Source organism: Galendromus occidentalis, unplaced genomic scaffold (genome assembly GCF_000255335.2).
Source record: "Galendromus occidentalis unplaced genomic scaffold, Mocc_1.1 scf7180000077453, whole genome shotgun sequence".
In the NCBI taxonomy this organism is placed as follows: Eukaryota; Metazoa; Arthropoda; class Arachnida; order Mesostigmata; family Phytoseiidae; genus Galendromus; species Galendromus occidentalis.
In genome coordinates, this window is record NW_003805441.1 from 207,379 (window position 1) to 229,632 (window position 22,254).

Consider the following 22,254-nt stretch of genomic DNA (forward strand, 5'->3'; position numbering starts at 1 on the left):
GCTTGTATACGATGCGGCAGGATGTGGATATCGATTCGGAGATGTTATTTTTGTTACACGGTTTCCTCTCTGCAAGAAGCTCGAGAGTGGAGAAAATAAACGAAAGAGAGACATTCCGTCGAGGAAGAGCACGAGATCCGCTCCTTGAACGCAAAAAGAGCGGCTCCACCGCCGACAGACGTTGCCCGGCTGTAATGCTACAAACAGATGTTTCTGTGGATGTGTCACCCGTTATTTCAACGAGCTTACCTGTTTGTCGATAATAAACCATCCTTTGATAACGCTACAGGGACTCTGCCGGTCTTCTCCTTGCATTTTCAGTCTCATTTCGGCTTTCTCAGGCACGGCCTTATGGCTTCGGGCTGGAAGACAGGGCGGTAAATCTATTCATTCGGATTTCCAGCTCCACTCCGGGTCTCACATAAGTTCGGAATTTGGGAAGCATGGCTCGAGTTGCGGGATCGCGGAGTGTCCCTCCGCGCAGAAGTCATCTCGTAATCCGCCTCTCCAGTCGGGCCGTCACTGTCCACAGATGAGCTCTCGACGGACGGAGCTCGAAAATAGCTCACATCGGCTCGAGCTGTTTACCAATTCGGGACTGTGCTTGGAAATTCGCTGGAAGACACAATCTTCTCAGGCCCCTTCCGGAACATCGCTGGCCGGAGGGGATCGTTTCCTCATCGAAATATTATTCTTCCTGGGGAATATCAAACCCTCACGAATCCGTCGCACATTCCGCGGAGTTCTGACCAGCCGGAGATGAGTGCACACTCCTGTGAGTTCTGCAGGATATCCCTCATATGTATCTAGTTCACAAAGGAGTTATAACCCTCCGATTCCCTTCCTCTCGATTCGTTCGCATCGAGCCGATCCTGGAGACATGCAGTGAGTTCCACAATTCCCTTGTGCTTCGATATTTCAGACAGACGGATGAGCGGAGCGAAAAGCGCTCCGAAGTCGCTAGGCTAGACTGCGGAGTTTCATAGCCTGGAAGAGAGTCGACGTTTTCCACCGCCTCCGAAGGGAAGGGAAATGGATATTCCAAGCGGCGCAACCACCGCTTTCGGCGGCAAAATATCAAATGCTTCCTGCACCGATCGAGGGAAACGGAGTATCCTCTTCCAAATCTGGGACAGTGGAATGAGATCGCGGCGTACTCCGCAGGTGTCGACGGTTCGCCCCGGAAGAAAGGAGTCGACCCCCGGGGATGAGGCGTCAAAAGTTTTTCCGTCACCCGAACGAGTTGCTCGCAGCCTCTGACTGACAATGAAAATGCTACGAGGAAACTGAGACGGTTTTTCGGGGAGCACGAAGCTCTGCTATAACAGAAAGATGATCGCCAAAGAGAGAGAGCCCAGCTCGACCTCTAATATGCGAAAGACGGGAAGCTGCGAGAAAGGAGAGGAAATAATGAAAAATTCGATGTCCGCAGTTTCCGTTGTGACCATCAACGGCGCTCTCCTTGCCAAACAGCAGATGAATGATGCTCCCGAGACTTCCAGGTTTCCAGGAGCTGCAACGAAGTCTCCTAACGGGCGCGGGAGCGAGGACCTGGACCCCATACGGACTAAACTTTCCCGGAGTGTCATTCTTCATTCTTACTCAAATATTTCTCGCTTGGTTTTGAGAAGGCATGCGCTATGGCATTCCTCGTGCTGCCTCTCCTCCCAAGGCGCAGGACGAGAATAAACACGAGTCAACCCCATCAAGATTAAGAAATATCACGTCTGGCAAATTAAATGATGATAATCATCGAACGTCAAGCGTTCTTGGAATTCATTCGTATACACTACACTGTCATTATTCTCGAGAGGGGTCCTGTGGAGCCTGTGCAGTGGAGCTTCGTCTCCGAGGATCCGTCCGCCTCGTCCCCAAATCACATTACATCCTTAAGGACTCGACCAGTTCATATTAATCCAATTTTTCAGTCGAGACTAAACTGCTCAGCCGGAGCTCCTGCGGAGCATGGGGAGTGTCTCCACGTCACTCATTGTCAGTAATCCAGCGATAGCCCGGCCGTCTCCTTCCGGAATCCATTCATTCCTCCACTTCATGCGTCTGGGAGCGCTCAGCCGCGGCTGATGATAGCGCTCGTGGCTCTGCGGCTTTCATGATCGATCGAAGTGGGTCTGAATTCCGCATGGAACAGTCAACTGCGTCTTGACAGTGAGATATGAAATCTTTATACGGGGAACTTTCCGGCAACATCATACACCATCTTGCAACTTTGTCCACGAAACGGCTGATACTTGCGTCCAGACTCTCGCAATGTTTCCATTCTCATCCGCTCGTGAATAATGGCTTAGCCCAAATACGATGTGGTGTGCAGTAACGCTTTACGAAACTCGATTGGGAGCTGCTCCATCGTTCCTTCGAGTGTTCCTAGTCCGGCATCCGACCGATCTAACGGTCTAGTCCGTGTCTGCCGCCTGACGAGTGAGGGAACTCCAGCAAAGAAACTTTGAACGGAAGCAATAGCAACGAGCTGAAGTCAAACCTTCGAAGTTTATGAGTCAGATACACTACGAAGTTTAGTGTTGAAATTTCAAACTCCGCCGGGAGGCTTCCCGGAGATGAGAAGTCAGAAGAACCCCGCCCGCTTTTTTGGATTGCCGATCATTCACTACCGAAAGCGACTTCCGCCATCGTTGATAAGGCTGAACACTGTGAGGATCAAAGAAGAGAAGGCCTATCCCTGGTCGAAGTGAAGCATGGAGACTCAATGGGTAGACAGAAAAGAGGATTGAATCTCGTTCAAGTACATCCGCTTTACCTACGCCTTCCGCTGCGATCAGGGACAACTCCGGATTCGACGGTCGGTCGGGCCGGCTGAGGAGAGCGGACACGTGTAGCGACGTCGGTGATTTGCACCCGACATATCGGGGCGGGAGCCAGGGATACGACGACGTCACTCTGAGTCAGTCAGCCAGGAGCTCCACTTTTGCTCATCACGGCGGGCTCACAGACAGCCATTCATCCACGCATCTCTACACCACGGTATGGTAATGCTCATGGAAATCTTGCTCCCCATTGAATGTGTCGGACAGGCGCACATCTGACCTAAGTAGTGAGTGGCAGAGAGGGACGGGGCATCAACCGTGCGGGACGATATAAGCCGAGAAGAGGACGACGCTCGAGTTAACTAACGACTCCTGCAATGGCGCAGAGCAGACGGCGAAATTACCCCGCGGGGAAACGTTCACATGGTGGTATTTACGTGGGAAAGCCCCGTCCTTATGAGGCTTCGCCATTCTCTCCGAGTCGTTTCACTGCTGATCGAGCTTATTCGCAGGACATCACAGAAATCCTGGGCCGACGGAGCTCGAGCCTGATTGACGGATTATTTGGAACCAGATCTCCGGACGCGACTGTAACGATCTGCGAGCGACAGGATGCGAATGGTTCCTTGGAATCTCTCCGCGCGGATTCTGACTCTCCGCTGTTCCCCGCTCTTTTTTCCGTGACCTCTTTCATCTGGATCAGGCTAGGATCAAATAATCCTGAGTCATCCAATGGGAACATTCTCTGGAGTCGGGAAGCCAAAACTGAACTCTCGACTCGGGACGCTGGGAACACCTTGCACCGCTCTTGCGAGATCGCAGTAGGTAGGTATTTGGCTTGGCAAAACTCCGTGAATCTCGAAACGAATCATACTTTCGACCTCTCCGAATGGAAACACCTACGGTATACTTGGAGCGTGACTGAAAAATTGTGAGGCCACTCTAAGCGTCACGCTACATAACCGCCCACGAATACGGAAAATGCGGCAACGGCACTTTTGCTGAAGACCGAAATCGCAAGGAGCTATTCGTACTAAATTCCCCGACCCAGCTCTTCGCAGCTAAGGATGCTTCGCACCGCGAAATTCGGCTAATATTTTATCAAGCAAGCTAAGCAGCTGTTTCCGATACCCGATACGGGCACAGTCTGAACTTGCGGCCACATCATTTATTATTAGTGACGTCAGCATCGTAAACGCGCAATTCTCCGAGAGCTCTCGAGCGATAAGTATGGAGGTCGTATAACATCGTCGTATCACTTATACGCTCTCAGTACACGAGAGTTGAGTTCATTAATCACCACCTAGGCTCCACAAGAGAATCATTCCTGGCTTTCTATTTTTCTCCGCAGGATCGGTCGATCTACGTCCCGTCAGATTCCGCGAGTCCCCGTTAGATAGTGGCGGCGCCCGGACGTTGAAGGGTCACCGGTCGAACGTTCTCGTATCATAGGTCCATGGAGAATCTCACCGTTGTTGAAAAAGTCGGCGCCTCACTACGCAAATCCTTCGCTGAAATCTAGCGGCAACTCCATCCGAAGGAGGAGTGCGCTCGCTTGATCATTCTAGCCCGCTTTGTTCGAGCCCGACTTCCTGTTTGTTTGTTCCGTCCTCCCTTCCTTCCTCGATCGCCATCGAAGTCAGATTCCGATCAGGGCTGCCAAGACTCCGAGCCCCCGACCTGCTTGGACATTTCGTTTTGGAGGTCTGCGGCGAGCGCGTCGCCGCGAAACGGAAGGAAAACCTCTGATTGCTGATTGGTTCCGGGAAACGCTGGAGCTCCGGTTTTTTGCACCTAATCCCTCGATTCGTAGTCGAACACCAACGTCCGGATGGACTCTGGGCGGTCGACCGACTCGGGAACGATGTCCTTGATTCACACTCGCGAACGGGACGGGCGAGGAAGCGCCGCGTGCTCCCTCGCAGAGCTTGCAACCTGAGCTGGGGAACTCAGCCAGGAGACTCTCCGCGTCTCATTGAATCAAATATCTGCGACCCATCAAATGCGACAAATGGTTGTCCTCCGATGACTCCCCATAGTCAAAAGCGTCTAAGGCTCCACGATGTACTAGATGGGGGGAATGACCGGACGAACGTTCCCTATTCCACTCTCGCGCGGCTGCCAGACTTCCGATAGAGAGGCAGCGAGCGTGATTTGCGGATCCGACCCGCACTTCTGATTGAGTTCCACCCTGGATCCACTGAGCGGAGAATTCCCCACGCTACGACCCTGGAGGAATCCTTCTCTTCAGAAATCCAATGTTCGAGCATGCGCCCGAGAAATTGTCGAATGTTTGTAGAGTGGAGTATTCTCACTGGAGCTCATCTATTGCGGATCAGATGATTCGAACAGTCCCGTCGGAGCTTCTCGTACGACACACTGATTGGGGAGTTCATCATCCTGGTCGTCTATTCACGACGTGCGGCATTGTTCCTTATGGACGCATGATGAGTGCTCGCTCAGATGCTCGCTCTCAATGAGCCTGATCGATAATAATACGCTCGCTTCGTTGATGGATCTCTTTGTATGAGAGTCGATTGACTAACTGGCGAGGGCAGTACTCGTGTCGGAATCGGTTCCGATCGGGGCAAGGGACCTGAGCCAGAATCAAGCGAAATCTCACCGGAATTCTCAACAAAGGAGAATACACGTGCTTTATGTCCCCGGTGGAAACCCGAAACAGGAAACTCTGCAGGAACAGCCGCTATCGATTCCGTCCTAGTCCTCTCCCTACGGTAGGCCAGCGGAGTACTTGCGATCTAACGAGGTGCAACACGAGTTGTTGGAAAATCACCCGGATGCGACGCTCATTCATCGCTGCAAAACTTTGGACAGGCGACTTCCATACGCTGCATTGGGCGCATAAAATCCGGCGAATAGGACACCAACTCATCACGGGCCCGAGAGGAATTTCCGCAAGGCCCTTCGATCACGTGGTGCGAGAAGCTTTCTGAATATACGTGCATCCTCGTTTTTCTGCGATAAGTGTGTGGACATCATCATCACACATCTGGTGCTCCAACGTCCTCTGCTCTGTCTGAGAAGTCGAGTGGATGTTCGGACCGGCTCCGACTGCCCCGTCGGATGCAAGTGCAGCGTTCGTTTCCGCAACAAGGGAAGCAGACGATGCGCAAAAGCAAGACGGACTGCCATCATCCATTCTCACACTTCGTTAGAACTCGTCATTTCCCCGAGGAGTTGGCGGAGAGCCTCTTGAGGTTTCTGTCGCTAAGTGTTGATATTTGGGGATTTTTTCTCGGCTGGGAGTTGCCACAATGGAAGCGAATGGAGCAGAGAGTTCGTCCGTGGAAGGGTAGAGGAGACTTCCGGAGAGCGGAGCGCTGACGTCAACATCTTGGCTCCCTGATCGACCAGTGCGGATTCGGATCTCGTTCAGAACAGAAACGCGTGATCGATCGACCGCTTCGGTCCTTGACACCTCCGTTTCGGTTGTCCGTGAACAATTCCGACCGAACAGCTATGATAATTATCAGACTGAATAATTGTGAATGCTTCTCCGAGGGTAACAGAAAACCACCCTGAGGAAGCGTGCGCTGCGTGGTGAGGATTTTCGTGGGAAACGGAAGAAACGAGTATTCTCTTCCCGGACCGCAAACATGCCTTGGCTAATAACGACATATGAACTGTTCGGGGCTTGCCGCTACACGTACGCGCTCCGTGCGCTGCTCCCGGAGTCATACGTTTCCTTGGCTGGAGTAATTTGTCGCGATCGTTACGCTCGGTTCGTTCTGGGGAAGGTAACGCATAGCGGAACTTTTGGGGAACAACTGCACTCACCGCGTCGCGCCGAAGCGGAGAGTAGGCCTCCACAGGATCCAGCTCCGTAGGGAGTCCTGTGCTCATGGAGCAAGCCGCGACATTTCGAAGATCATGTTCATGATCTCAGGCCTATGCCTCATGACTCATGACTACGTTCGACGGGTAATTTCCTACCGCGCCGCGTCGGAGGATCATAAGCCCCCGGAAGGAAGCTCGTGAAACTCAAACTCAGTGATTCATGGTTGAAAAGCAAGGTGGGTGACTCTTCTTTGTATCTCCCGGCCTCCGCGAGATATATCTTCCGTCAGGCGGCAAAACCACTCATCGTATTTTTTCCGCAGAGAATCTCATTCCGTGAAGCAACAAGCCGAGGACAAGCCTCGAAGACGGGTAGAGGGTAAACTTCGTCCCGGATTCCGACGCACAATTTGTCCTCGATATCGATTACGGCGCGACCGTGTTCGGTGATCACATCTCGCCGCCTCGAATTTACCCCGAAACTTGAAGACAAGTGAGCAGGGCTCGATTCCAGCCGCCGAGCTATATCGCAAGCGCGGCAATTTTTCTCCCTCAGCTCCCGCTTTGCCCAATAATAAATAATGCCGTTTTTTCGTGTCGGTGGAATCGGAGGCAACGAGATTGCCGGCAGCTTTATCGCTCGGCGGAACATTGAATGAGAGCGAGCGGGATGGATTTCCTCTTCTGAGTGTGTCGATCTCCGGCGAGCCCGCCCTCGCCAACCCAGAAACCAAAAAACGACCGGTGGGCATTTGACATGGTGGTCCCTAAAGGTCTTCAGCCCGCGATCAACCAATGGAGGCTTCCGACAGGCTTCCTGAGTGCGAGATAATCGGGGGCGGGGGGTGTTTCGATCGGCAGAGCGGATCTCGACAGCCGGAAAGAAATTATAGTAGGTGCCTTCGAAGGTTTCGCATCCTTCGCGATCGTCCCCAATGTGCTTATTCTGTCCCATCCCCATCGTTTCTCCCCTGTTTCCTCGATCGCCGCATGGATCAGCCCTGAGCCGAGAGATTACAAAGCTGAGATCTTCGATCAGTTACATGTACCCTTTCGAATCTCCCAATTCTGGGCTCCGAGTTGAACGCTCGAAGGTGACTCGCGGCGAGGCTCTGACCAACAGATGCGGTCGGCCGAGCTTCGGGAAGCGACTCCGCGTTCGTGAGCCCGGCCCAGGTGGCGCCATCTGACGGGTCTCTACCGAATGCGACGCGTTGCAAACAGCGAGTAAAGACCGCTCACATCAGCTGTTGCCTCCGAATACGAAGCGCCGCCGCGTTGAGGTAGCGGCGGACTAGCTTTTGCGTTGCGAACACAGAGTCGTCCATGATCTGCTCCCGCAAACTTCGGAATTGACTCCTCAGAACCGACTCTACCTGCGCAATCGACTCGCTCGGAAGCAGTCGGCTGTGGCGCCAACGTCTAGTGCGATGTTACCGTGGGCAGGACTCAATGTAGGTTGACCCCATCGATTCAGAGACGAAACGAGAAACCGGCAGGACTTGTGTACTGTACTTGTGTGCTGGCTACTCCGGTGTTACCGCCATCTGGATTCGCTGAGCGGGTGATGTATCGCTCCGAGTGATAGCGTTTCTTCCCTTGGCGTCAACAGCGATCTGTTCAGAAAACAGGCGACCTTGTGTTCTCTTGCTCGGTCCAAAGACTGCGTTGCTGCTACTTTTCGAATATCGTCGGAGTGAATTCCATCCTTCGGTCGCCATCGCAAATCTCTCAGTGACGCTACTGGACGACGGAGTTTCATCGATTGTCAAGCGGCCTGCAGTCCGCCGTTCGGGCAAGCTAGCTTGGCTGGCTGGTTTCCAACGCTGTTGATTCTTTTCTTCATACGTCGAGGCGACGGCAATGACGAAGGTTCAGCGAATGATGAACGAACGTTCGGATTCTCACGACACGATGAGTCAAGAAACGCTGAACCTGAGAGCGAATATGACTTTCTCGTAGATTCGAACTCTAGTGAGCACCTTCCCCGTGATCATCGGTTTCCTCGAAGAGCTCGGCACCGCAGCTTCGAGTTTCGCTCCGAGGCGTCGAGTCGTGAGCCGTGTTCGAGTGCTCTACTTTCGAGCGGCGGCCGCTCTCGACTCAAACAAAGCAATTGACATCAAGGTAATTGAGAGGAGTTTCTGAATTTCATCCATCCGGTTTTAAGGCGTCGAGAAGCATTCACGGTACGCTTGTTTACCTCCAAGGGAGCGTTTTTTCGGTATCTATCGTGTGCGTCTCCGAAATCAGTGGTTGTCGTCATTTTGGAGAGTTTTTGCCGTGAACCTTCTCGGCGGTCAAACAGTACTATCGCTCCCCGTAAGTGCTGCTCAGTAAACTGCAGATTCGTTTGCTTCGATCAAAGGTTGCTTATTCCCCGTAACTCGACCACTATAAACAATCCGTACTGAAACATTGAACCTATTGGTCGTTTCGGATGTCGGTGGCGGAGCGCAGCCGTGAGCTGATTCAAGTTCAATCTCACAATGGGCTCGTAAGAAGCTGGGGAGCGCTGGAAATGTTTATTTTCTTTGGACTCAATTGGAAGCTCCTGTCGTGGCTGTCCGGTGGTAGGCGGAGTTATCGTGCGCTTTCGTCCGGCTGCGGAACGAGCCTTAATTCAGAAATTCCAGACCTTACGCATTTCGGGGCGGTACTCGGGAATTCATTCACTCTTGGGATAGGATTACGCTCAGACTCGGGTCGGCGCTCGAATTACAATGCTCTCGGATGACGAGTCGCTTGCTATCGATATTCCTTACCGTGAATTCATCTCTCATGAGCTCAAACTTTCGGTCCTCCCGAATTACATGATCTCGACTCTTTCTAACATGCTTCTTCTCTGAAACAGGTAACCTTCTGCTCACCATGAATCAGACAACTTCAACTTCGAGTCTGGAGTACCGGGCTTTGCCCAACCGTGAACCCTCGAGGGGCTCGTACCGATGGTTTGCGATTCTCTGTGTGATTGCCTTACTCACTGCGTCTCTTCACGAGAACGTTCAGATACACCAAGTGTCTCATGATCCAAACTTCGAATTCCTTCTGTTTAGTCAGCAAACATCCAGTGGATATTGTCTCGCTCACGGTCATTGCAAGAAGTCGCAGCTCCGGCCATTCTTCACAATCCACGGTCTCTGGCCGAGTAACGCGACAACGTGGCCGGAGAGCTGTAACCTCACGGTCAAGTTCGACATCAAAGTATTGGACCCTATCCGGTCCGATTTGAATAAATATTGGCCGTCGGTAATCGGGGTGAACCCCGAGTATTTCTGGAGCCACGAGTGGCACAAACATGGCAGCTGCGCGATGTCGAATCCGCCCTTATCCGGGGTGCTGGATTACTTTAACGGCACACTGAATCTCTTGAGGACATACAACGTGAGCAATTTCTTCCTGGACAGCGAAATCAAGCCGTCCGAAACAACCGCGTACAAAGTGAGCGACGTATTGAAGGCATTGAAAACGGATCTCACGACAAACGCTAATATTGTCTGTCGCAAGGCCGAGGGCTACTCTTACCCAGTTCTCACCGAAGTCCGTTTCTGCTTGTCAAAAAAAACGCTCGAACCGATCGACTGTAAAATCAAGCATGAAAATTGCGGTGACGACAGCATTTTCTACATTCCCATCGAGAGCGTTCACAATCCCAGAGTGCAGGGACTCTCCCGCTTGGTCGTCAATGTTTTCTCGTTCTACTTCAAATATATGTCGCCCGTTTAACGCCATGGGGTGCGGACGAAATTGTTTTCGAATCTCTTAGCGCTCTCGTGTCCTAGCTGACGGAGGGTGATGATGAGTGCCTTCGCTGGAATTGAGTGCCTGCGTTTTGATGACAGTGATGATCGGTAGGTAAACATCTAGCGTTAGCCCTAGGTAAGAATGCTGTGCAAATAAACTTATTCTGTCTATGAATAAGGAATTTCTTTTTGGGTCGTCACATGGAGTGACGTCGTCAGCTCGAGTTTTCATGACGTCTTACCAAGAGTCAGGCAACTGAGGGAGAGCTCGGAAATTTATACCTTTTTTTTCATGGTCATTACCTGCGCCTCTTCCCTCACAGAGAATCATTTCTGCTAGAAATTCATTCCCATCTGAACAATGGGCATCCTGAGGAGGGACCGCGGGTTTGCAACTCTGACCCGTTTCGGAGACTGTTTCGGTATTCCTGTTACAATGAGGGAGCATTCCCTCGGAGTCTGACGGAACCATATACACCAACTGAGCTGCCCGTCGATTCGCTTTCGCTGGCAGCAGTCGGGCTTGAGTTTCGAGTGTCAAAAGCGAAACAGTCTCCAAGGACGCCGCCACTGCTGTGCGGTGTCACGCAGTTGACCACAGTCACTTTCGATGCGGTTAATGCTCTTATGGCTATCGATTGCTTCAACCGACAGGAGCGGAAGGTTTTGGAAACGGAATGCGGAAACATCCAGGGGAGCACCGTGCGCGGAGGGTCAAGCAAGGTTCCTCGATACACACTCCCGAAATCATTGGCGCCGATATCGAGCTCAAGGATGTGATGGTGCTCATGCCCTGATGGAGATGATAGCGAGGTTTACCGCGCAATCCGGAGCCTTCCGGATGGCACACGCCGATACTGATACTCGTCCGAGCTTCGGAAGCGGAAGGAAAACCGCCGAAAGAGCTTGGCCCCTATCAGCTGAGAGCGAGTGACGGTGTTCATACCCTCCGCTTTTCAATTTACATACCGAGATTTCTTTCGATGCAGCTTGATTCATGTCGAATTTTCCCTTCATATGAGGCTTTTTGGCATTCTCTCGAGGCATGTCGATGCTACCATATCGTCATAGCCCGGAGATTCTGATAGGTTCTTATATGGGATCCGATTATTCTATAGCGAAGATTCCGGCCGTGTCAGCAATCGGCTGACTCAGTGAGAGAACTGACCCGCTGAGGCTTTTCCACCGGATGGAGATTGCGTGACTCCAGGCTGAGGAGTGTATGAATCCGCTCTGCGCTGGAGTCTCGCGATGAAAATCTTCTGGAAGAAAATCCATCCGGTACCAGAGACCGTCGGGATCATTCAGGAGGCTTGTCTTTTTATTTCGCTTCCATTCACCTGCACGTGCGGATTGCTCTGATGGTTTGCGTCGCTGGCTGACAGTGTGGGAAACCCGAGAGATGCGCAGGTTCGACATCGAATACTTTCCAACTCGAAATACTTCACGATGGGATGATTGGTGAAGATCTCTCAAATCGGCAAGTCGTGAGAGAAAGGGATCGGTCGATAGAAGCGATCGAAACCAGAGAGCCTGGGCTAGTCAGATTTTCCCCCACGGGGTTGGGAGTTTCTCGAGATCTCGCTAGGGGAGAAATCCGAGATCAGCTCGGATCCTATCACGCTTTTCATGGTTTGCTTCCCTCCCTCGCTTGGAGAGCTTCATCATTTTTTCTCATGGAGGCTCTCTCTTGTTGATAAGAGAATTTTTCCTCGGGATAACATACATAGGTATGTATGGGTGCAGTGCACATATCCTAATATCGAAGTTCGGGATGATATCTTCCCATAACCTTCCTTTGAGAAGCTTGGTATCAGTCATATCGAAAAAAAGCTCGCGGATAGCGAGAGCAGAAGGCGACTTGATGCGGAACACGTCGTTGGGCAGTTGTTGAGCCGCAAGAATTAGCCTCATTCGACCAATGACGAGCCCCGATACCGATTCAATGTGCCGTGAATATTCTGAAAGGAGGAAAGTCTCTTCCATACGGACTGTCCCTAATGAACTGAAACATCTGAGGGTTCAGATTCGGGGACCCGAGTCGTGTACAGTGGGAAAATTCCTTCGCAGCTCGTTCGTCTGAGTTTAAGTTTTCTGTATGCTCTGTTTGTTTTGCCTGATCACCGTATTCTTTCCAATAGAGGGGCACTCCGAACTCTTACTTAGATGCTCCTGCGAATCGTTCCTGAGCGAGGTAGCGCAACCGCTCAGCTCGCATTGCGAAGTTCCGACATCTGGCACGGGGAGGACCGACGGATCGTTGCGCGAGCTCACTATAGACAGATTTGTCGGGAAATCAGAGTCAGAGCCGGGGTGCCCCTTTTTTAGGGAGAATACGGTATATCAACATTATTTGCAAGCAGGTGAAATCGATCAGGACTCCCTTGCCGAGATACGGAATAGATGACCGTCGATTGAGGGTCAGGTTCCGACAGGTCGAAAAACAGACGGGTATGCCCCTCGATCAGAACCTTGCGGGAGAGTGGTCATCCTTCGGCGGGATAAGAGGCTCGGTGAGGATCCCGTCACCTAGATTCCGTAGAGATTCGATTCGGTAAGAACTCGCGCTCGTCCCCGACTGTCCCCGATTCATTCCCGAAGCGGCTCATTGAATTCGCCATGGCCCCTGTGATTATTAGGGAAGATGCGGTCAAAGCTATTGTCGGATGTAAAATTACAGCTTTTATTTTTTCTTCATAAATAAAATCCCATTACAATCATCCTGTTGGTTAGACTGGCACTCGTTATGGGGGCTACGGAGGGGGGGGGGGACTCCATCCTCTCTGTCTGAAGTGATGTATTTACATGGTACCAAACGAATTTTCGATTCGACATTCCAAAATTCGTTTGTACCCTCCGAAAGAAGCGGGATACGAGCTTGATTCGCATCGACGTTTCCATGTGCGCCGGACACCTCAACAACAGATTACAGGTCTCATCGTTCGTAGCCCACAATTGATATTTGAGTTCGTATGCATTTTTGTAACAAAATAACAGCAACTTTACAACTAACTCGTAGACCGTATGGCGACCGGGTCGAACGGGAGGTCTCTAGCGGAGACATTGGCTCTAGTCCCAGGGTGAAAGGTCCAGGCTAGGGTAGCTGCTGCACGGGTTGATGGGATTGCTGCGGAGGAGGGCAGGGGCGTTAGACTGAAGTTATAATACGTGCCGTATGATTGAGAACTCGCAACGATCTGGGAGGGAATTTCTCCGCGTCGCGACTTACTGTTCAGAAATCTGCGTGAAGACGTCTTCGTGAATGTTCTTAATGCCCTCCGAGGTGTCGCAAATGATCTTTGCATAGAGCGTCGACTCCAACAAAGAGCGCAGTTGTTCGGGCGTGAACGAGGTGTGCTCTCCCTGGTGAGTGAAGAAGAATCGGTCTCCGTATCGCACGTTGTGGAACTGCGTTCCAATAATGCATCCGAATGTAGGGCCAACGATGGCGCCGGGCAGAGGAGTTTCACAAACTCCGCCGATGAAAAGGTCGACATCTTGGGGTGCACTGCGAAAGAATTGATTCCGTGGGAATATCCGATCTTCTGTCACAAGAAAATTGAATCGAGGATCACCGATTAGAGCAATTGACTCACGCGTAAAGATCCCGGAGAGCGATTGCGCATTTCGGCTTGAGGATTGCCGCCAGATCTTCCCACGAGTGGACGTCGAGTCCTGAACACAACTTGAGGTAGTTAGTGTATCCTGGAATTCCGTGATCACGGCCTCGCTGCGTGTTGATCGCGGGAAGGTCCATTCCGAAGGAGCTGTTCAAAGGTCGGTACAGGTCGTTCGTGACGCCGGTGACGAAAGAAGGTCCGAATTTCTTCATGGGCTGAACGGAGAAGCCGAGCATGATCTTATCGTTTTCCAGCGGGTTGTAGAAGTTGAGAACGCGGTTGAAAGCGTCCCGCATGGGAATTTCCCGCTCGAGTCGACCCTTGAGATCGACCGCCCAGAAGGAGTTCCGGATCGTGGCGTGACCGTAACGGTAGGCAGCTACTCCCCATTCGTTGATGATTCCAGGGTTGATGTCCGGATTGTATTTTGTGGGACCGGTGAAGTCGAGGGCGTACTTCCGCATGTAGTCCTTACCGATAACCTTGGGGAGGAACTCGTTGTACGAAACCATCTGCATCTGGGCAATCACGATGCGTCTCGCGGTGAAGTAGAGCGTGTCGTCGTCCCAGTGGGGGTGTCTGGCACGGAGACGGCGAGCGATGTAATTGTGCTGGCGATGCCACGTCGTCGTCTGCGACACGATACCGATCTGCTGGTTGACACGGATATCTCCTCCACGGAAGCAGAGTCGGTTGGTGTCCGGATCCGAGCAACCGTCGTTCTGGGGGGTTTGGGTGGGGGGCAGGAGGCCAATGCCCTGGGACGTGAGCTCTCCGCTACCGTCGAGCGTCCTCAGTTGTCTGTTCTGCGTGTCGTTCAACCCGTAAATGTTCGACAGATCGATGAAAGACGTTTCGGCATTGCTCTGCTGACGGTAGCCCAACGTGCAGGTGGGACAGGGTCCGGATCGTACGACGTTCATGCACTCCGTCTGAACTTTGCTGAAGAAACGGTCGCCGGGTCGGACGTAGATCGGGAAGCACTGCGAAATCTGGTTGGTATCGAACGGGCAACATTGCGGCATGGAGCCGTTGACTGGGAAATGAGGAAACATCATTCTTAGAATTCACGTTTTTCCGGTTCTGTGGGAGAATCACCCGCACAGATTTTCCACGGGATCGAGCCCGATACGAGAATCAATAACTCGGTCGATGGAATCCTGTTTCTGATCGTGTCGAACGCAGGTTTTCCTCCCCCCGCAGGAAACTCTTCTTACCTCCAATACGAGAAGTCGGCGTGAGGATCATGTCGTGATCAAGGAACTGTCCGAAACCCTGGACCTGATGGGTGTACTGAGGGTCCAACTCCTCCTCTCCGAGGACCTCCAGGAGCTTCTCCGAAACAAATCGAGGGTTGGGAAGTTCGTCTCCGTTGCTCATGAACCTTCGGGGAAGACCGACTCCGTCTTCATAGGCAGGTTCCAGAAGTCGCAGCTGGCAGCCGTTGGCCTGACCCCACTGCGGGTTGAGAAGGTTGTTGCAGGTACCATCGTGAGTCTGGAAGGCCTGTTTTTGGCAGATCGCGATGTCTTGTTCAGAGTTGCACTTGTCCTGAGCCTGCTTCGCTAGCACAGAATGTTCCAGAGAGAGTGAACTCAATCGCCCCACGTCCTCACGGGCGAAACGACCGCTGCAAGAAAGGTCACCAGCTTAGATTCCTCTTCTTGATAGTATGTAGAATGGACGGGGTCTTTCTTCGGCCTAATACCATCTCTGACTCGAGTCGCGCCGTTCGGAGCTTAATGATGATTGTCTAAGTCGAGCTTCAAACGTATCTCTAACTGTCCAAGACTCTCAGTCTTCGCCTAATTCCATGAACCCATCGTCAAGGGAAACTGTCGGGTCAGGCGCCGCACCGCCTGCGGCGCTTGGGGGATAGCGCCGTTGTGACAGAAACTTGTTCCATACAAAGCAGTCAAGCGTTGAGACCGCAGTCTAGCCACTGCTTCAATGATCAATCACTGGGTTTATCGCCCGTTGATTGAAGATTTACAATGCTATGCGTTGTCCACCTGCTCGTTGATTCGACACTGGCGAAGTGTAGGCTTTCGAGGTCTTGTCATCGACAGGGCTTTTGTCGAAAGTCCCGGCGCATTGCCGAGAGGAGCCGTTTCACCGATGGAATGAGCCTTTAAGGAACAGAGCGAACGATCGGATGGATACGGGCTTTGTTCGGAGAGGCTTCGTGGTGAAAGCCCTCGTCGGACAGCTCCATCTAAAAGCTTCTCTTGTTCACCGGACAACTGTAAGATTGACGCGTGACAAGCATCTGTGATATATATACAGTACAAACTCGATTATATCACCTAATTCGTGTCCAAAAATGGTGATATAATCGAGAGTGTGATATAATCGAGTTTCCATAGACTTCCATGGGAAATCGATTATATCACATTTTCGACTCGATTATATCACCCTCCGGATACAAACTCCATAGAAACAAATGGAGACTCGATTATATCACCCTCTACCGTCCTCTCGATTATATCACACCGATAGAACCAGCCATGATCTCAATCTGTTCAGTGATCTCTCGAGTCATGGAATATTTTTTGGTTGATTCTGCTCCACCGATCGGCTAGAGCAAGTCGGTTCAAGAATCCCGATAGAGATCCGTCACTGGAAGAGCTCGAGGCGTCGAAAAAGCAGGTCCCTGGATCCCTCCGTAAGGTCCCTGGATTCATGGATTGCGATCCGGAGAACATATTGGAGTGGTTGGCTTGCGACTCCACTGATACTGGGCATCACTATCTCACCGATGACGAAATCGTCGAGGAGGTTCGAGCAGTCTACGCAGACGACGGGGAGTCAGGAGCCGATACGCAGGAAGACTCACAAGAGGAAGAAGAGGACGATTCTCCTCCGCCGGATGTCCCGACCGCTGCGCAAGCAGCGGACGCTTTGCAGACCGCCTTGCAGTGGCTCGAATCGCAACAAAACTGCGATTTATCCGATTTAATTCGACTTGCCCGATTGCGGGCCGCTGCTTTTGCAATGGGCACGAACTAGTGCCTCGAATCCACGTTTCCTCTATCGTTATCGAAAAGAGTTTCTCTTGATTGGATGGATGTTTGCATCCGGCATCAAGCCGATGCCAGGTTTGATATACGGGGACATTGGTATGAGTCGTGAAGGTGATATAATCGAGTTTTTGAGAATTTCAGGCATGGGACATTCGGAAAAATGCATTCGGATGCTTTTTTAGGTGATATAATCGAGTCGTGGCGAGAAAATCAGGAGGGTGATATAATCGAGTTTTGAAATTTTTAGGGTGATATAATCGAGTGTGATATAATCGAGTTTGTACTGTATGTATGTATTTCTCTTTTCTGCTTTCGGCGCGCAGCCCAGTCGGAATTCGTCCTCCGGAAGATTTTCATCCCTGAGCCAGCAAGCGAAGCATTCGACTGAATTCTTGGAGCACAGATTTCCATCTAGACATGGGGATCGATCCAGAGCGCTCTTGTCGAACCGAACAGTCGGTCACGGCTTTTGCCACTCATTGGGCACGGAATCCGCGTTGATTGTCTTCCCGTGGCCTTGAACATGGCCGCGTGCTATTTGCATCTCTCGCTGGCGAGCGCAACATCGATGACCGCGAGCGGGAGGAGAAACAACAACCAAAAGAAAACATGAAAAACCACCGCCCATTTGAATCTGTTTTCCATTTTGCCTATCTATCGCGCAAGTATTCATCTCGCTAAATGTTCAATTTCCCATGAGGTGCGTGACGTTGCGCTTAGCCTAATCCGTTGATCTTGGACCGTTCAATGTCCGTCGTCGGAAGACTTTTACCGCTCGAAGTCTTTTCAATGAGATACTGGTTCTCAGGTCGCTACAAAAATATAGGAGCATCCTATCGTAATCGCAATTCTTGTAGGAGTATCGGCTACCGAATCGGCTATCTCGTAAAGTATATATTGGTCATGATAGTTTCAGCCGAATCTGAAGACAGTCACCTTAGATTGAAGACAGTCTGATCTCCAATTTTGGACCGCGGGCTTATCATCGGAGCCGGAATACAAAATCGAGCGAAAGACCTCGTTCTCGCAAAAGAAGACAGTAGGGGTATACGGTAGCCGGAACGCAGCGCTCCACGGTCCACGGGGCCCATGCCGGGCAGACTCCGTCCGCATATTTTAATCGTTCGCTGATTTAGCGATGTGATGAGGCCCGCCACTCAAGCAGTGAGACAAGGCTTGCGTAAGCAAACCTCAAATAATTTTTCGTGTCGACTTCTCGCGGAGGATTTCCACTGCGAGCTTTCCGCGCTGTCAAGCTCCCCCGTTCATTAGCCAACAATTCAAATCGCTACGCTTCTGATTGCTATCGTGGTCGTCATCAGCTCGTGGTTTCGAAACGGAAGAATATTCAAAGATCCGAAGCGAACGATGTTAGGAAGCGTGGAAAGGCAAAGCTCAGGACGTAAGGACTCCGTGGCATCTACGAGTTCTGTGCGTCCCGCCGAGAGAGACCGGACTCGCGAAGGGACTTGAATACTCGTCGCTTCAGCTCGAAACTTCGTCCAGATATAAAATCAAGAAACCGGAAGAGAAATTGTTGCTCCAACAAGAGCCGTCGGCGGCAGAAATCATCGGACTGATTTGAACGCTCGAGTGTCCGGAGCAGACCGTCTTCGCATTGAACAATGTCCGATGATAGTGATCCGGTTCGGCAAACACCAGATCGGAGGCGCCGGTCTTCAGATGCGGAATTCATCGGCAGCACCCAATACAGCAGACACTCCCGCGGTGGTCGCAGCCGACTGCCTCCATCGGAGCGGCGGTAAGCTTGACCAAACTTTTAAGCTGACTCGTCAACGCACACTGTTCTGGTGGAAACTCGGCGCACGAGGGATAGACCGGTTTCCATTTCAGTCAAGCAAGAGTTCGGCCTTCGATTTCCACCGACTTAGGAAGCCTGTCTGAGCGAGCCAAGCCGTTATCCGATCACTCCGCCTACTTCAGCGAGTCGAATCTCCGGATATCGTCTGGTTCGCTCATTTCCCTCCTTTGGAGTGTCCTTCGCCAATCAATAGAATTCGAACTCCCGAAATTCCTCATCTAGTGGTCCAGTTTCGTTTTCCGAGACCATCCCTGATTCTCTGGTGAACGTTTTTTTCGTTGCCTCGATCAGCAATTGATTTCTCCCCGGTCGCAGGTAAGCGCTTCCTGTTCGAGCCGACTGAGAGCTTCCCACTGAGCGTGCCACCATTCTATAGTTCCCTGCCGGATCTCAAGAAGCCTTGGTTGTTCAAGCTGCCGGAATTCCTACCCTCTCAGCAAGCGCTCATGATGGACGATAGTAAATACTTGCCTTATTTCTTGAGAACCGAATTCATAATTCGATCCACGCTCCGATGCAAGACAAGTATATTGGAACCTCGTCCGAGGAGGTGGGTCTTCGGTGCTTACCATCTGAGTATCAGTCTTGGAACGCCTATGACCTTTTTCCGCGGGAGATTTTGAAGACCGCGAAGCCTCAGAGCCTCAGCGATTTGTGCAATGTCTGTCATCAATCGTAGTTTCTCACGGGAGAAAGCCCACAGTGACGCCGTTTTTTTTTTCTGAATACTCATTGCGGCACATCTTTATCATCAGAAAACTCCCAGGACTAGATAGGGAATTTCTTGACCTGACCATTTCTCTTTGCAGACACAGTGAGGGTGATTACGTGCGAGTGACGTTTCTCAAGTCCCGTCACAAACCAAAGGGGTGGTGGGCGCGGCTTAAAGCGTTGCTTGGTTTCTGAGTGGCGCCAAGTGTGGGGTTGTGTTTTAATTATTACGTCAGTGGTGGTGTCACGTCCTTGGACACTGTGTGCGGGACGCGCGCGGACTTCGACGTGGAGCGGTGGGGAGCGAGAGGACGAGAAAAGCAAGAGTCATACTTGAATAATAAAGGGAAAGCTTTCCGGCATGAGGCGTTTGGACGCGAACTCATATGTGAGCTTGAAGCGTCGAGAGGCTCAATGCGAAATTTATCATTAAGGAAGGAAAAAATACTGCGAACCAATTAATCATCGGCGGTTCGTTGAAGACCCGATGGCCATCTCGCAAAAAAATCACATTGGCCTTGCCCGGCTCCACCGGCGAACGGGGAGGCGGTACCATTTTCCATTTGTTCAACGCTCGCCCGCTTTTATTGATGAAACTTCAAGATCACGATTATCGAGTTGGCTCGATTCAATTCCGTCGAAAATGAATCAGAAATTCCGAAGTTGGGAGTTGTTGACGAACACACGTTGACGAAAACCGAGCATTTTCCGCTTCCGCGACACGATATGGCAGAAATATAACTCGATCGATGCTGATGACGAAGATATCGAGGACCGTTCTCTCGGGCATTGGAAGATTTGAAACAATACGGGACGTCCCCGAACGTGAAATGCCCGGTCAACTCTGCCACGGACTGGGAAGCACGGGCTGAACAATAGAACGGTAGCTCGGAATTTCGCCGGAGAAGATTCACGGCAAGAGCAAGCAAATCCATCCGGGAAAAGGAAGCGCATCTGATTCCCAATGAGAGCAATAGCTGCAGAGTCCGATGACGGTTTCAATCGTGTTCGATGAGATAAATAGAGCGGAAAGTCATTATTCGGGAGAATAATTCCGTGAAGGGCGCCTTCGGGTCTGCCCGCCTGCTCGTCGGTCCGGAAGGCGGCTCCATCGACGGGGCTTAATAGCGACTTGTAAAAATTTGACCATTGCAAGATATGACGTCGCTCCGTCTTGCAATCCGGGCGAAATAATCACGATCGGCGCTCGTATACCGTCTGCGATCCCAGCATAAATTCTCTGCTTGATCCAATAGGGCAATTCGCGGAATCAGGAAAGGAACGTAATCGGAGAGATAAACTCGCTCTCATTATCAATGGAAAAAGGGGGAACTTTCCGAAAGACCCCTTTTCAGAAAACCAAAGAGCGGGGATATCGTCTGAGTCCGTATAAGACAGAAACTACATCCAGTCCAAGAAGGAAGGTTCCGCCAATTATCATCGAATGAAGCTGTTGGCCCTATCAGTTCAGCACTGGTTATCCTTCTCAGCTGACCTCGAAAACCGACGATAACTAGTCAGTTCGCACGGTCAATCCTGGATACTTCTCACTCAATCAAATATTCCATTCTTACCTCTTCAAGAGAGCGAGAGTGGCAGCGTTGAAGAGGAATCCCTGATCGATCGTCGCTTTCGCCTTCTTGGCGGCGTACGTTGTCCGCTGATGTTTCCTGGAGGCCGAAGCCTCTTGGTCGCTGACAACCTTCCCAAGTTCCACAGCCCTCCGTTGGAGCCGTTCATTCTCCTGCAGGTCGGAGGCCGCTTGTATGAAAGCCTGATCCAGCTCTTCAGGGGAAATGTGTTGGCTCTGAGCGTAACAGCTCAGTGCGAGCACGACGCCTATGGCATACAACTTCATCTTCTACTGCAATGAGAGATAGGGAGTCGATTAGTCGGGACGGGAGCGAACACGTCAAATTTCGCAGTCAGGGGGAATTTCTAGGCCTTTGGACAGAGCCTCGATGGACGTCCGCAGAATACTTTTCCGGCGAGGTAGGGAAATGTATCCCAGCAGTGAATAGTTCTCTCGAGCGCGACATTCAGTATGGAGCATATGATAAAAAAAGGTTGCTGTCCGCATCGTCAAAATCACTATGAGCCATTTCTTGCGAGTCCGGAGTGAGACGGTGCCAGTTGACAAGACAACAATGCTAAGGACGCAAAACGAAACGTCCGGGTCACGCGAACGCTCGAATGTCGTTCTTCTGCACAAGTTTCGGCCTTGCTGGAGAAAACTCATCGATTCATTTCTGGTGGGGTTCCGCGAGCGCCAGCCGACCTCCTGGACAGAGGCACGTTTTCGACGTCTGCAATTTCCGGAGAGAAAGGATGGGAACTTGTCCGAAGTTCACGGGTGGAAGATTCTGTGCAGCGTCAAGTTCATATGTTCCTACTGACAATTCAACGAGTTTGGAGAAGCGAATGGCGTTCCTCGTACGTCGGAGCTCGACCGTCCGGCTATCGGACGCGAGCCAAGTTGACCGTACAATCAGTGCGGTATTCCATACGTCTGACCTTCCTCGCAGCGTGGGATGCATTTAACTAGAAATATACGCACGCTTCCAGAAATAGTCAATCAAATAATTGACGAAGCGATTAATCCAAGAAGCCAGAAAGTGTTCGTAGCCAAAGTAGAGCCGATAACAGAATGCCGAGGCAGCGGACTAAACTATCTATCTCAGGCGACTCAACAGAACGGAAGTTCCTGGACGCTATCCGAACTAATAGACTGGTATCCCTCGGCTGTCCCCTGGCTCG

At 51.4% G+C, this 22,254-nt stretch overlaps 2 protein-coding genes across 2 annotated transcripts; one reads left to right on the forward strand and one right to left on the reverse strand.

Moving 5' to 3' along the window:
• The first annotated feature begins 8,516 nt into the window (after positions 1-8,516).
• On the forward strand, positions 8,517-10,486 carry LOC100901168 (ribonuclease Oy). Its single transcript, XM_003743909.2, has 2 exons — positions 8,517-8,705; positions 9,433-10,486. The coding sequence occupies exon 2, from the start codon at positions 9,450-9,452 to the stop codon at positions 10,302-10,304; it is 855 nt and encodes a 284-aa protein (XP_003743957.1). The 5' UTR covers positions 8,517-8,705; positions 9,433-9,449; the 3' UTR covers positions 10,305-10,486.
• A 2,757-nt stretch (positions 10,487-13,243) lies between these two features.
• On the reverse strand, positions 13,244-22,002 carry LOC100905976 (peroxidase). The gene is made up of 6 exons (XM_003743943.2): positions 21,970-22,002; positions 21,072-21,349; positions 15,159-15,571; positions 13,918-14,977; positions 13,551-13,829; positions 13,244-13,448 (listed from the first exon to the last, which is right to left on the reverse strand). The coding sequence occupies exons 1-6, from the start codon at positions 22,000-22,002 to the stop codon at positions 13,391-13,393; spliced, it is 2,121 nt and encodes a 706-aa protein (XP_003743991.2). The 3' UTR covers positions 13,244-13,390.
• Positions 22,003-22,254: the final 252 nt, after the last annotated feature.